This window comes from Falco rusticolus, chromosome 9 (assembly GCF_015220075.1).
Source record: "Falco rusticolus isolate bFalRus1 chromosome 9, bFalRus1.pri, whole genome shotgun sequence".
In the NCBI taxonomy this organism is placed as follows: Eukaryota; Metazoa; Chordata; class Aves; order Falconiformes; family Falconidae; genus Falco; species Falco rusticolus.
Window position 1 is genome coordinate 42067702 of NC_051195.1, and position 14463 is coordinate 42082164.

The 14463-nt window shown below is 45.1% G+C and overlaps 1 protein-coding gene across 1 annotated transcript in view; it reads left to right on the forward strand.

The window, feature by feature from the left end:
* The window catches only part of BRINP1 (BMP/retinoic acid inducible neural specific 1), an 87904-nt gene that overhangs the window by 19784 nt on the left and 53657 nt on the right, over positions 1-14463 (forward strand). Inside the window, exon 2 of the mRNA XM_037401252.1 lies at positions 8104-8371. Within this exon, the coding sequence (XP_037257149.1) occupies positions 8154-8371 (218 nt within the window). The 5' untranslated portion in view covers positions 8104-8153. The remainder of the gene's footprint in view (positions 1-8103; positions 8372-14463) is intronic.

Here is a 14463-nt window from a genome sequence, read left to right on the forward strand (position 1 = left end):
AGACTGTAGGGAATGGTACGATTTTTGTTCAGATTTTGTGTATGGTTTGCAGGTGTTTCTTGTTCCAAAATGCAAGAAAAGTATTGCATTAATTTGGACATTTTCTTTTATGCATAAATTACAAAATCTATTTTGGCTCAGTCAAAACATACTGTTTAAGAAAACACTTCATTTTGATTTTTAATGTATATTACTCAACATGTAATGAAAAACAAAACACAATCTTGAACCGATCCTTTCCAAATAGAACGCTCAACACATTCTGTTCCAAAGAAAAGCTGACTACATGAAAATGCTTTTTTTTCCCCTTAAATCAACAAATTTCTACAAAGTGTTTTGCCTCTGATGAATTGGCATTTTTCTGACATAAAATGAGCAATCCAAAAAAATCCTAAGCAGCTCTGTGGCAAGTCTTAGCTAATTCTGGAATAGTAGCATGAAGGTGCGTAGGAAGGGTACTGTAAGGAGACATAGCGTTGAGCTGAGACTTAAGAGATTTGGGTTGAATTCCTGAAGCAGTTATAAAATGATCTGGGAAAAGCCATTAATCTATGCCGTGTCTCAATTCCCATTCTGCAGAATGGGAAAAACAGCATTTCCCAATCTCCTAAAGCTACTGCAAGTATAAAAACCTATTAACACTTATGAGATTACTGGACTTTGATATGAGGTGTATAAGTACTGAGGAAGACAGAAGACAGACCTGCATTTTTGTGTAACTTAGAATGAAATTATGGAGAAGTGGACTAGCTGGGACAATAATTTAATAATAGTAGGAATAATTGCAAGTTCAGGGCAGTGTTTAATAGAAATCACTGCTCACCACCCACCATATTTTTTTTTAATAAGCAGCTCAGAAAAGTGCAATTTATCATTATTATTATCATCTATATTCATTCTATCTCTGCCACTTTACAAATGAGAGAAGTTCCTCACAAACATCTACAAAGCTAGCTCATTATCCAGCCTCCCTATTTATAACTCTCATTTATGACAATGGCTATCAAAATCTTGCCAACAGTAGGGCTGCTGGTGTGCTGACACCACTGCTCCACAGCCCGCTGAGCGGTATTATCTCACTGTTCCCTTGCGTTCCCCCATCTGTCCCTGGCCATCTGGTGTCCTTGGTCTTCTAATTAGATTGTAAGCTTTTTGGGGCATGGACTGCCTTTCTGGTTTCTGTTTGTACAGCACCTAGCACAACGCTGTTCCAGGCTCAGATTCAGCAGGACCGTCTTCAAAACGTGAGGCTTCATCGCATACCTGTGTGTGCATGCAGAAGGTCTGTTAATTCAGTTCCCGACCTGTCAGGCACTGTTAGCTGGATCCCCTTTCTAAACAGAGCCCGGAACCAAGCGCCCATGGATCCTGGATTTCAGAGTGGTGGCTTTGCTACCTTGGCTAGTAGATTTGTGGTGATTTAATGGAGTTTAATTCCCTCTGTCCAGCACCACTTGATGTTGTGACTTGACAGAGGTTGTACACCTGCCACAGTTCTTCAGTTTCAAGCCACCTCTCATCCTCATCGTAATAACACCAGTAGTTTATAATTAGCTGAAGTGTGGGGACAAACGAGCTGAGAACAGGTACCTAGTTGTTACCAGTGTGATTCTCGCCTCGCTATATGCAGGGAGTAATTAGAGTTTCTGCACAAAACCCACTCCCTTTAGGCTGCTGGTTGAGCAGGGTTTGTAACAAAGGATTTGTAGGGTGGGTTTGCTTCACTGAGTGTTCAGAGAAGTTGTAAGCAAAGTGTTGATGAACTGAGAAGAAAAAAAAAACTTTTCTCCTCTAAGTCATTTGGGGTCAAAAGAAATATTTTTATCACTGTTTCCTCTTAATAGGCTGGAAAGAAAAATCAAAAGGAAAAAAAAAAAATAAAGCTCTGCTAGTTTCAAATGGAGATTTGGAAATATTTCCCTTTGGTACTCTCACAACCAAACCACTGACATCTCCCAATCATTGCTGTTTTCAGCATGAACAATTTTGCAGAAGTGAAGTGAATTTGTGGGCTGCGTTGGTGTTTTGGAGAGGTGTTTCTCATCCTCTCTCTTTGCCTTTCCTCACCCAAAAAATATTTCAGCTGATGAATATCCCTCAGGTCTAACTACTCATATTTTAAACTGAAATGGTTAAAGAAAGTGCAAATTTAGACACCGTTCAGTGCAGAATTATCAAGGTCTGAGGAGGGATTCACCTATCATTGCCTGAAATGGAGAAATCCCACTTCTGTAAAGAAATAGATTTACAGTAATTTGGGATTTTATGATTTTGCATGCCACAATCATCCAGAAAGTCAGAGCCACTGCTGAATTGCAGCTCCATCTCTGACTCCAGTCAGATACCAGTGCCTGTAGTTTGAGCTATAAAGACATGCAGGTCAGAAGTAGTCAAAATCTGTTTTTCCCAGAGCTGAGGTTTATCCACAGAAGTTCATATGACTTAACAAACCCCGACAAATTGGCTTCCCCATCCATTTCCATCCATGTTCCCTGTTTTCCTCTGGCCCTGGCACAGAAAAGATGTCCTCGGCTTGGCTGGATTGCTGGCCAGCATTCTAAAGGACAACTAAAGCTGCATCACGGGTGGTAACAGCCTTCCAGCACCTTCATGGGCCATCTCTGAATTAGGTGCAGAACATGAATGCTGTTGCTCCAGTTGCACCCAGCGACCTAACATGAACTAAACCCTACCAGTGTAGGGCAGCAGTTACCTGTCCAGCAGGAATGTGAGTGTGCAGTTAACTTAAAGCAGGGGTAGCTGAATAAAACTGAAAAGAGCATCTCCTGTACTTAAAATTAAGGATACACTTAAGCTCTTTGCTGAAATGAGGTCAGACGTTCGTCACTTTGCAGGGTCGAGCTCTAAACTAACATAAGCTGTTTCATCTCTCCCTTGACACCTCAGTCTTTTACTAATTTATCAGCATTCTAAAGCAGTGTGTGAAGCTGCTGCAGAACAGAAGTGTTTCAGATACAAATAGCGATGGTTAGCCTCTTCCCTCTGGTAAATGGCAGCAGGCAGAAACCTCTCTCAACCTGCCAAGAACCAAATGTGGGGCACAAGAAAGAGTTATTGGTGCATGAAGCTTAAAGAGGTAGGGGACTTTTTTTTTTTTTCTGCAAATAATGTGTTCAGTAAGTTCTCTTTCCTAAGTCTGCATTTCTGGTGGAAATAGTTTACAACAAGGAGCATGAGAAAACAGAAGGGATGTGTCCAAGATCAATTTGAATCTAATAGAAGGGATAAATGAAAGGTACGGAGGTTAGAAGAAAGGTAGAAAATCCCAGGAGGCACGGGAGCGGTGGAGTGCTCACAGCAAGTGATGGAGAGTCAGAGCTCCTGCATTCTGCCTTTCCATTAATAGCAGTGATCTGGGCTACACAGCCTCCTTCATATGAAACAGACCTTGCAATACCACTTTGTGCAAAAATCTATCATTCTGAGCTATCCCACTGTATAAAAATTACCTTTTAAGTGGCTAAGTAGACACCCAGCTTTATTCTTTTCTTCTTATTTCAAGAAACAATGGGAGTAACAGCACTTGCCTGCCTTACTAGAGCGCTGAGAGCTTTAATTAATGTCTCTAATTCAATTTGAACTCCTTGGATAAAAGGCGCTGCCTTGTGACAGCAAAGGTATTGCCTAAAATAGAATATAATTAACACACAGATATCAATCACGATGAAATTAAGTGTACATTCAAATACAACTTGCACTTTACAGAAAGTACTTGCCTATTTTTCCTCCAAGAATCCTGAAGACTCATAAGACAGGGAACATTTAATGTTCTAGGATGAATTCATATTAGAATAAGGCCATCTTAAACCACCTAACAAACTCTAAGGGGCTTTAACAGAAATCTCCATTTGCGCTGATGGATGTGCCTTCGTGATGGATGATGGTGGAAACTGACTGTAATGTGACTCAGAATCAGGACATCCAACATTTTCTCCTCCCGGTACTTGCTTACTGTCAACTGTAGCCTACGTTCTAGCTCAGCCACCTATCATGTTTATTAACAGATGCGACAATGGCAAGATCATGTTTGTTGACGTGAACCAGAAGGACCTAGCTCACTGCATTGCTCTGTAGTGCTCCTAAGTGGAAATGGGCTTTATAGCTTGGATTTTTTTTAACTGATAAATTGCAAAGCTTGCCGACACATTGAGATGGTAGGACAGAAACACCCAGTGAGCTGTGTGGGCAGCATGACTGCGTTTTACTGGGTGCTATAACCAGATGATGGTCTCTCCAAGTTCATGGTCCACATAGTCAAACAAATACTATTGTGTTTCCATGCTGTTAATTGGAAAGTGAGGCAAAAAAGCATGTAAGGGCACTGCCCAAGATCATAGAGTGTGTCTGAGGCAGAACTGAGTGGAATGCTGGATTTCTGGATCAGAAACCAGTGTCTGACTTCTTCAAGCCACCCGTTTAGTGCAGAGATTGCTTCTATGCCAGATTTTTCATGAGTGTTTAGTCTCCTACCCAAGGGCTGTATACTTTTGAGATATTGCCCCCTGCCCTTTTTTTCCCCCATCCCTCTTGCAAAATCCCCAGAATGTATCATACATCAATGAAGCCCCGTAAAGACAGCTAACAAATTAATTTCAGATTCAAACTTGTTAGGAGTTAGATTGAACGCGCCTCACAATATTGCCTTAGACACAAAATAAACCCACTTTACTAAGCTTTATAGCTTCCATGGGGACCAGCCTGGTGGTGTGTTTTAATCTTTAATGTGTAACAACATCTCTACAGCAGCTACAGGGGGGAAAAAGATACTACTAAAAAATTAAAGTTGATGGTGTGATAGTTGTCTAGACCCACTTGTGCTCTACCATCCTCCATTGCCTCAGGCACCATTCCCTGCTCCCAGCGCTGATACAGCCAGCTTCCAGACTGAGGATGTGTCCATTTCTTCTAGCGATCTTAAGCCATATTCTCCCCATGTGTTAACGCTTAGTTAAGAGCCATCACAACTCTAATCACCCTGACTCTAACTTTGACCTAAAAGGAAAGGAAAGGAGGATGAAGAGGTGCATGGGGGGAATTAGTGAGTATCCTCTCTCCTTTATGAGCTGATATTTCCCCAATGTATGATGCTTGCATGTGGGAGGATGCACTGGGATTTTTCTGGAACCCAGTTTATTTGGCTTTTCTCATACTCACACCTGCAATGTGCTGGGAACTGGACGTGGGCTATCACTCCACTTTGGTATGTAAAAGCTCCCTTCCTCTCTTTGCAATAGAAATTCAATAGAAAGTGAAATGTTTAAAAGAAAACTGATCCAGGCTGGCTGATGAAGGAAGTAGTTATGGATGAGTTTAATGAACAGACAAGCAAGCGAGTTTGGACAATGTGTATGGAGGAACTGATCCTTATCAGCAGCGAATCTGCATACCCGTCTAATGGCAAATGTGCTGAGTTTGCAGCTGCTTACTGTGATGGGGCAGCACTGTAGGTCTGCAAAGAGCAGCAAGGCAGAGAAAGTAGCTTGGATGGAGAAGCAGGGGAAACAATCCCCTGAAGCGGAAATTGGAAGTGCTGAGGGTGGGAGCATGTCTCAGTAGTCACCTTGAGTTCATGACCACTTTGAGTGACAGCACAGATGTAATGTAGCCCACTTGGAATATGATCTGTTCCCCTTAATGTGGGGCTAGGAACTCCCCAAACCCCAGTTTTGTAAGAACCAGTCCTTTCTGAGAGGCAAGGGACTAGGGCAGCGAGAGCTGCTACATTTATGGGTGAAGCAGGAGTCAGTGATGAAGGCTGATACTAAATACATGCCTCCAGGACAGGAACAACCGCCTCAGTCAGGAGCTACAGGTACCATTAGGTTTAATAACAGTAATATTCTATCTGCAATTGGAAAGAAGTTTATATTTGCCCAACAGAAAAAGCGAACATTCGTTGACTTTCCCTTACTTAATTTTTTTCATTTTTTCATGTAATGCAACAGCTGACTGTCATTTTTAACCAGACTTACACAACTCCGTTTTGTCAAGTGCTGCTGAGCTCACTGCAGCTCCCCAAACACATGCTGTGCACACGTGCAGACTCCCACACACTCCGGCGCACACACACACGCGGCACTTGTGCTCCCGTCACACTCCTGGGTTCAATCCACCCGCACAGGGGCCATGCATGCTCACTGCCATGGGCTGCAGATTTGCCATGCTCCCGGTGAAAGCTCCTGGAGCAGAGGAGACAGCCATGCCAACCACAAATGCTAACGCCCTCTGGTCTCTACTATGTTGCTCGCACCAGCCAAAGTCTCATGTTCACATGCAGTGCTGCAGATTGGCACGGCACCTCCAGCACACCTTGGTTTGGCCTTTCCTACACTCCTAGCAAAACCTTTTCTCTCTGGGAATTACAAATTTTTGAGTGCTTATGGTGGACTCAGACTCAAAACCAGAAGGGTTTCTGGAGATGTGCAAATAAACCCGACACTAAATTTCACTGTAGCAGAGCTCTGTGTAGCCTAATATCCTGCTTTAAAAAGTAGCTACAGTCTTTCTGCAGCATATTCTGCAGAAATAGTTGGGTATCACCTGTTCTGAGGGTAACTTTTGGCCAGGTTTTTGCTCCTAGAGTGAGGGATGCAGCCTCAAGATAGCTCTGCCTGCCCGGGCATGCCCACTGTCTTGGCACATCCTCCACAAAACGCAGCAAGGCAGGCAGATGGACAGGAGGTGGGCAGGAGGAGGAACACATCCTGCCTGTGGAGAGGACTCTTTCAGAGCAGCATCAGCAGTTCCCAGCAATGAGGAGCACAACCGAACACGCTGGGCTGCTGCTGCAGCTGCGTTGCAGTTTGGAAGCAGAAGGGGAGGGGGTCCGTGCCAGGCGCAGGGTGCCAGCTAAGCAAGCCGCTCACCTTCCGCCAACGGAGCCCATGGCTTCGCTCGGAGAAGGGCACCGCGCCAAGAGCATGGCTGCGGAGGCGGGTGATCTAATGGTTGAAACGCTGGAAACAGGAGTCAGGAGACGAGGGCTCCCTTCCAGCTGTATCTGTGGCTTGCTGTGTAACCTTTGGCAAGGCATTTCACCCCTCTGTTTCCATTCCCACTCATCATATGTCTTGTCTGTTTAGCCGTTAAGCACACCGGGGAGAGGAGCTGAGTTGTAGCAGGGCTGTCTGCAGCCATGATTTGATGGGGGGATGTGTGTGGTGTGTGCAGCAGGACAGCCGCTCTCCCACCATGTGAGCAATAGCGTGCCCTGCGCCAAGTGGTGTGCAGCATCCCCTTGAGCTCCCTAGCAGAGCTCCTAGGGTGAATAGGCATGTTCAGTGTGTCGCCCTGCAGAGCCTTGATCTTGGGAAGAGCCTCGAGGTCCTCCCGTAATCGAAATAGCAACAGTTCCTGTCCCCGTCCACCAGACACACAGCTCCCAAGCACCCAGGCAGGAAAACGGGTTGAGGTGATTTTATCTTTCGAAGTTTGGCAGGATTTCATAGTGTCGTGTGTGTGTGTGTGTGTCTGTGTGTGTGTGTGTCTGTGTGTCTGCATGCGCTCATCAGTGAAGCCTGGGTAATTATTTTGTTTTATTTCTTTTTTGGCAACACTTTAAAGTAAGAGCTGGATCTTTATAGATTGCTCAGGTTGCATGGAGTATGGATCACAGATCATCAGAGAAACATGAAAGCAGAAGACACGTTTCTCTGGCACAGCATTAAAGGGAAAATAAAGGGGTAATTGTAGCCTAGGGTGCAGCCACCTTCTGCGCCCAGCCTGTGCTCGCCTTTGCGGCACTGTGGAGAACCTCACGAGGGAAATGATGGAGAAGCTTGGGTGAGAATGTCTCAGGTCAGGACCTGGTTATTTCAAAGGTGATATATGCTCAGGAGGTTAAAGGCACCACTTAGGTACATGCATAAAACACTGCCAAATACTTTAAGCTGTAACACAGGCAGACTGAAGTCTTTTAAAACTTGATTTTTCAGGTCTGTTTTCACCCTGAGAGATGGTTGTCAAAGGATCAAAGCAAATCCCATTTTTAAACTCTCTCTTTCTCTCCCTCCTCCCTCTCCTCCCCTACATTTCTCTCTCTCTCTCTCTTTCCTTCGTCCTCTTCCCTCTCTTTTTCAACAGGACTCCACAGAATGGAGCAAGAATGAGAGGAAAAAGGCAGACAGAAAAGCATGAACTGGAGGCTTGTTGAGTTCCTCTACCTCCTGTTTATATGGGACCATATACTAGTACAGCCCTCCCACCAGGACCCAGCTGCTACCAACCAACATGTCTCCAAGGAGTTTGATTGGCTTATTTCAGACAGGGGCCCTTTCCACCACTCGCGGAGCTACTTATCCTTTGTGGAAAGACATCGTCAAGGATTTACAACCAGATATAAAATATACAGGTACGTTGGTTTCCTACAGCACCTGTAGCTTGGGTAAGTTAGGTGGTGGGAACTCAGCCGGTTCCCAGGGGCTCAAGGCTCGTAGTCACTGGGAGATGCATCATTGTTCCTGTTCCACCTGGAAACACTTCTTTGGTTCTTCATGGTCCTCAGCTGGCAATGCAAATTGCTTCAAAGTCTCAGATGTAATGCTCTGATAGTAAGATGAAGGCACTGCGGTACCATGGCAATGTGCACTACATAGATTGAGAAAAAAGGGACCAAAGGTGTGGGTGTACTTCATTTGTGGTGACAGATAAGTTCATAGGCAGGTTCACAGGCATGTTTTTTCAAATCAAGGCACCTGCAGGCTGACCAGGCCTCTGTACCAAATGCATACATGTGAACTGCTGACACCTCAAGGTTCACATGGGCAAGAACAGACATAAAGATGTCAAGACACACATCGGTATGGCAGTTCTCACACTGCTGTCCATGAGTTTTAGCTGTGAACTGCCTACCACAGACCTTTGCAGATTATCTGCGTGTATGAATTGGACTTGTCCCCAGGACTGTGATTTTGGTTTAAAAGTCTTCCATCTAAAAAAACTACAGAGAATAGGCAGAATTTGGATTTTCCTTTGCCTTCTAGGTTTTGAAGCCTTTTTTGTTGCTTCTTTCAAGCTCTTCTTGCCAGCTGTGATATCCAGAAATGCACTTTTCCTTTTTCATTTTAACATGAAAAGCTAGGGTGCTCACATGAGCCTCTTATTAAAGCAGCAAGCGCTTTGGAGTGAAGGGGAATAAGAGAGCAAGTGTCATGAGATTTGCGCAAAAACCCAAAGAGACGGCAAAACTCTCATAGACATGTGTGCATTTACATAATTATATAGTCCTGTTGTCTTTCAGAAAGACACTTGAAAACACAACCAGGCAAACCAGTAGGTAGGAAAGGTCTAGTGAATAAGCTGGCAACACGCACGCAGATACACATACACGACGACTGGGGGATGGGGGGAGCAGGGAAACCATGTGTGCAGGCAGTGTTCTCCCCATGGGCAGAAAGCCAAAAGCACTTGGGGATTAATAGCGATGTGTGAGACATCATCTATGTGTGGGGAAGAAAAATGAGTTGCGCCTGTCCCATGGCCTCCAGGGAGTGCAGCGTCCCCTCCCCTCGCACCAGCCCGCAGAGCAAGGGCAGGTTAGCATGGGTTGAAGATATTGTCCTGGCTTGTCCTCTTCATTCAAAACAGCTCAGGGGGAAGACAGCCCCAAACCCTAGAAATTATGCTGCCACACTTCCACTAAGTGTGCCTCACTGTCTTTGCTTGCACATAGCAGCAGAGAAAACATGCCTTTTTCAAAAAGACTTTCTTCCTGGTTGTGGATATCTCCAGCTCTCCTCCTGCCCTGCCTGACAAGGTGTACTCTGATCGAGACTGCAAATCTCTGCCCTGTGCAATGCCCCTGGCAGCGGCTCTGCCCTTTGCTAAAGAGCTCTTCAGCCCTGAATGCCACCGCAGCAGTCTGCAGGGGCTGTAGTGGCAGAGAAATGCATGCAATGTATGTGTTCAGACACATCTAAGAACTGTCACTGTAGGTCAGGCCAGAGATCCATCAAGCCTGGGATCCTGTCTCTAAGAATCATGGAGAAATGGGTCTGGAAGGACCTTGAGAGGTCATTTAATCCATGCCTCTTCCCCAAGGCAGACTCAGACATACCTGTGTCACATATGACAGAGGCTTGTGGGCAACCTGAAAGGTTTAACGTGACGAAAAAATCATGCCCAGTGCAGGCCACCTGCACCATGGCTTTGCTGTCCCCACTTTTATAAAGGAGCTAAAATCTTGTTTGTATGTAAAGTCTGTTATTTCTAGTTTTATCTGCTATGGAGCGAGGAACTAATTTCCCTTTGGTTTGTAGGAGACTGGTAAGAATTTGAAGGCTTATCTTGGTTCAGGGTGAACTTCATTTATGGGAAGTGGAAAGGGATCTGGTTTTCTCCATTTTGGCTGGATATTGCCAAAGCACTTATGAAAGACACTTGTAGCACAGGAGGACACAGTGTCCTTCTTCCGACATTGGAAAAATGGGCAGCAGCACTCTGCATGCATGGGAGGTGTCTGAGACAGGTCTTGCAGATGGTCAGAATGCTGGAGAAGTCATTATTCACAAAAGCAACTGGAGATGAGATGAAGTCCAGTGGAAGTAGTTAGTGAGAGAGTTTAGGAAGACATGGGAAGACTGCAAGGGCACCTAGGGATGCACCTCATGGCCAAATACCATGCACTAAACTGAAGGAGGGAGCTGAGGGCTTGGAGAAATCCAGCCATGTGTGTCATGGTTTGAGCTGCTGGCAGAGGAGCGCTTTGGAAATGCACTGTCTGGGACTAACTTTTGCTCCCACTACAGTCAGCTGAGGAGGAGGAGGGAGAGCCTCATGTGCTTCAGCAGAGCAGATGGAGCCATTAGGTAGGAGGCTGGCTAGATGCTGAAGGGTTATTTGTTTTTAATATCTGGCCCTGTTGGCAGAGCTGGCCACTTAAAAATTAGGCCCATGCATTTTTTAGGGAGTGTCAAAATCAGACTTGCTATGGTGGACTAGCGGAGCCCCAGCCAATTCTAGCAGTTAAGAGCTGGACTCTGAGCACATGTACCCTCCAGAACATATCATTTCACAGAAACCCACAGGGGTAAAAATCTCATTTTGTGGGCTCTTTAAATTGACTTCGAGAATCTGTAAAGCTGTTGGGATTTTGTCAACTGTTTAATTCCAACATAGAAGCCTCTTTCCTACCAAATGATGTCTCTCAATTGCTCTTTGCACTAGAATAGCCCAAGGGAGGCAGATATTCTACATTAAGGATATCGCTCCTTTCCTTAGAAAAGCAGCTGATACGGAGCATGGGAATTTTCTGTCTAGTCTCCTCTCTCAGTGTTCCCTTTCTCCCATAGTTTTTTTGGCTGGCCGGTTTGTTCTTTGTCCCTCAGTCAGGCAGTTCCTTGGAGCACTTTTGATTTTGTTGGATGAGGTTTGACATTTGGTAGGAAAGACCACTGCTCTTCCTCTAAGGCCAACAGCAGCAGACCTCAAACCAGCCACAGCACTTTGGAGTGGATGTGAAATCAGGCGGGAGGACCTCACCCATCCCTAATTGAAACACTTGCCTGTTTAGTGGTGATTTCCCCAGTGTCTTGCTGTGCAGAAGCATGGACACAGTGCATTAGGACCATGTCATTTACATTGAAAACCGACGGAGATAAAGCCCCTGTCAATGCTACACGGCAAGCATAAGGCACAACGCAGCATTTTCTCATTTTTACAGGTGGTGTTAAAAAGGAAACAACACCAAACTAAAACATACAACACTCCTCCTTCCATCACGGCTGAAGTCCAGAAGTCTGTCAGCAAGGAAGGAGCTTGGTTTAGTTAGCAAGGCTATTTTATATGCTGCACAAGCAGAATTGCTGTAGAACAGAGAAGCTGCTGATACCTTTTCATAGGATGCCTGCATCCAGATCTGCCATTCTAGCACAGAAAGGCCATTCACTGTCAGTCTCCAAAGGCTCATTCCTCCTTCTGTGTATTTTATTTTAGTAGATTCCAGGTCTATTTCTTGCAAAACTTGAACCACTGATACCAGGAACCATTCCTGGTACCCTCAGTCAAGGTTTGCACCTCAAATGTGATATTAGGAGGAAGGCAAGCAAAGGTGGGAGATGTTTTATATTAAATCATGAACAGTAGGGGTAGATACAATTGCATTAAGGAAGCACATTAATCAGCATTGATTCATACTAATAAGGCTGATTTAGGGGGGCCTCTGGCAGGAAAATGCTGCTTTGATCATTATCTGTGCACTCTGATGCTAATGCGGATAGGATGGCAGATGCTGAGAGTGGTTTGTGGGATGTCTGAATATTCATTATCACTATCCTTGTTGTTGTTCCTAGTCATGAGAGCCTTGGGTACTAGGTACTGCACGAAGGCTGGAAAACAGATGAAGCTCAGCTTGGTTTTGGGACTAGGGCACTGCTCAAACCAGAGAACATTCCTGTTACCACAACATAATTAACAGCTTCAGTCCACCTCTTTGAAGTATATTGTTGTGTTGTCCTCTTCTCTTCTTCCAGGAACTGATTATTTAGCTATAAGGCAAAGCAAAAGAAACAGTAGACTGAGCACTTGAATACACTATGCAAATAGCCAGGCAGAAGCACTGACACAAAGGCATTTCGCTAATGGTGCTGCTCAGTTTAAGCAAGTTCTAGAAAAACGAATCTTTTTTTCAGAAAAAAATGAGGCTTTGTTGTTCGATGTCAGAGGTGAGACAGGGGAGGCAAAGAGGGAGGGGGTAAGGTGGTCTTGTTCAGCTGGGTAGACAGGCTGCCTCTGCCAGTTTTCCCATAGCAAAGCAGGGGCAGGACACCCCGCCTTGGGAAGAGGGACTCAGTTAGACTGGCAGAGAGGTCATACAGGCAGAGTTTATATTTTTGCCCCAGGCTCATGGTGTGGCTGTGGGTAAGCTCACTCCTCTGCGCCTTGGTTCCCTCCCCACCCCCCAAGGATGGGAGATGAGAGCATTTTTCTGCTCTGTGTTGCTGGGTAGACTTAATTAAATGCTGCAAGACGTTTGGACATAAGGGACGACAGCAATATGAAGTGGATGATCACACAGGGCTGGAAGGGGAGTGTGCATGTGCAAGAAGAAATGTGGATTTTCCACGTGTGGGAGTTTAATTCCATTTTCTGAAATGACAGTAGGGACAGGGAAATCTGGCTCTCTGTGCAAGAGAGCAGGGAAACCCTGGGGTATAAAAAAAGAGATCTGCTCGCCTTGCAACTTCTCCTGCAGCAGGACCATTTAGAGGCTGCCTAATTTCATGAAGCCTGCAAATACAGAATGCTTCTGAGACCTCTGCCAAGTCTGGTTGGAATGCACTACAGATTCAAAACTTAGTGGGGGATGTGACAACAAACCAGCCAGTCCTGCCCCATCCCTCTGCCTGCAGGTGACAGGACAAAACTGACTGCTTACGTACACACGTTACAGTAAGGTCTCTGGGTATATAAAAAGGAAATACAGCTCCCGAGACAGGAAAGGTTGTGAGTAAGTAGCTGCAAAAGCTAGCTATAAATTGGTTGGGATGTGGCCTGGGGAAAAAATGCTGATTCCACCCCCCCAAAAAAACCATATTGTTTCATAAGGAGGGTGGTGCAGGTCTGTGACAGGTCGATGGAGAGGTGAGGGTTATCTCCATCTTGGAGTTTTCAAGGTTTGGCTGCACAAAGCCACAGCCGATGTGCTCAAGAGCCGGTGACAGTCCTGCTTCAAGTGGGAGGCTGGATTAGGGATCCCCAGGGTCCCATCTAACCAACATCGGTGTGATTTCCCTGTGTCTCCGATTCAGAGTGGACACTAAACTGGGTGCTCATAAAGGGATTTGCACTGCTGAATGTATTCAGCCACACTAGAGATTTTTATTTAGTCCTAGAAATCCACAAATCTGAGCAACTATGTGCTCTCTAAATGTGTCATTCCCTCGGCATAGAGGAGGAGAATTATCATGAAGCGAGGATCTTTGCTGTGCACGTAGCACAGGCTACAGTTGACTCAGAAATGCATATGCTGTACTGCTGCTTGAACTTTCCCTTAGAGGAAAAAAAATTAAAAAAGGAAAAAAAATTTGGTCTCACAAAATTGTCTCACAAAACTTTCAGAGTTTTATGGCACCACAAATTAAAAACAATGAGCCAGATTCTCTGTGACATAAATATGTGAAGCTGTTGACTTCAAGGAAAATTCACCAATTTATTGGCTGGAGAATCTGTTCTAGCACATCCAGCATCACCCACTGCCCAGGACCTGCATACCCAGCACCAGGGTTTATAAGGCTGCGTGCCTGGCTGGCTGGCTGGGAGCATTTTGAGTATTTATTATTTCTAAGCAGAAGCAGAATGCAACTCCAGCATTGAGGAACTGGACTTAGACAATCTGGCTAGTGAATGTGGGGTTTCTATGACTGTTTTTAGCAGCTTCTATCACAACAGTTTTGCCTTTCCTGGCCAGAACTTCCAGGCAGGTTTCATGCAAACCTGTGATTCCCA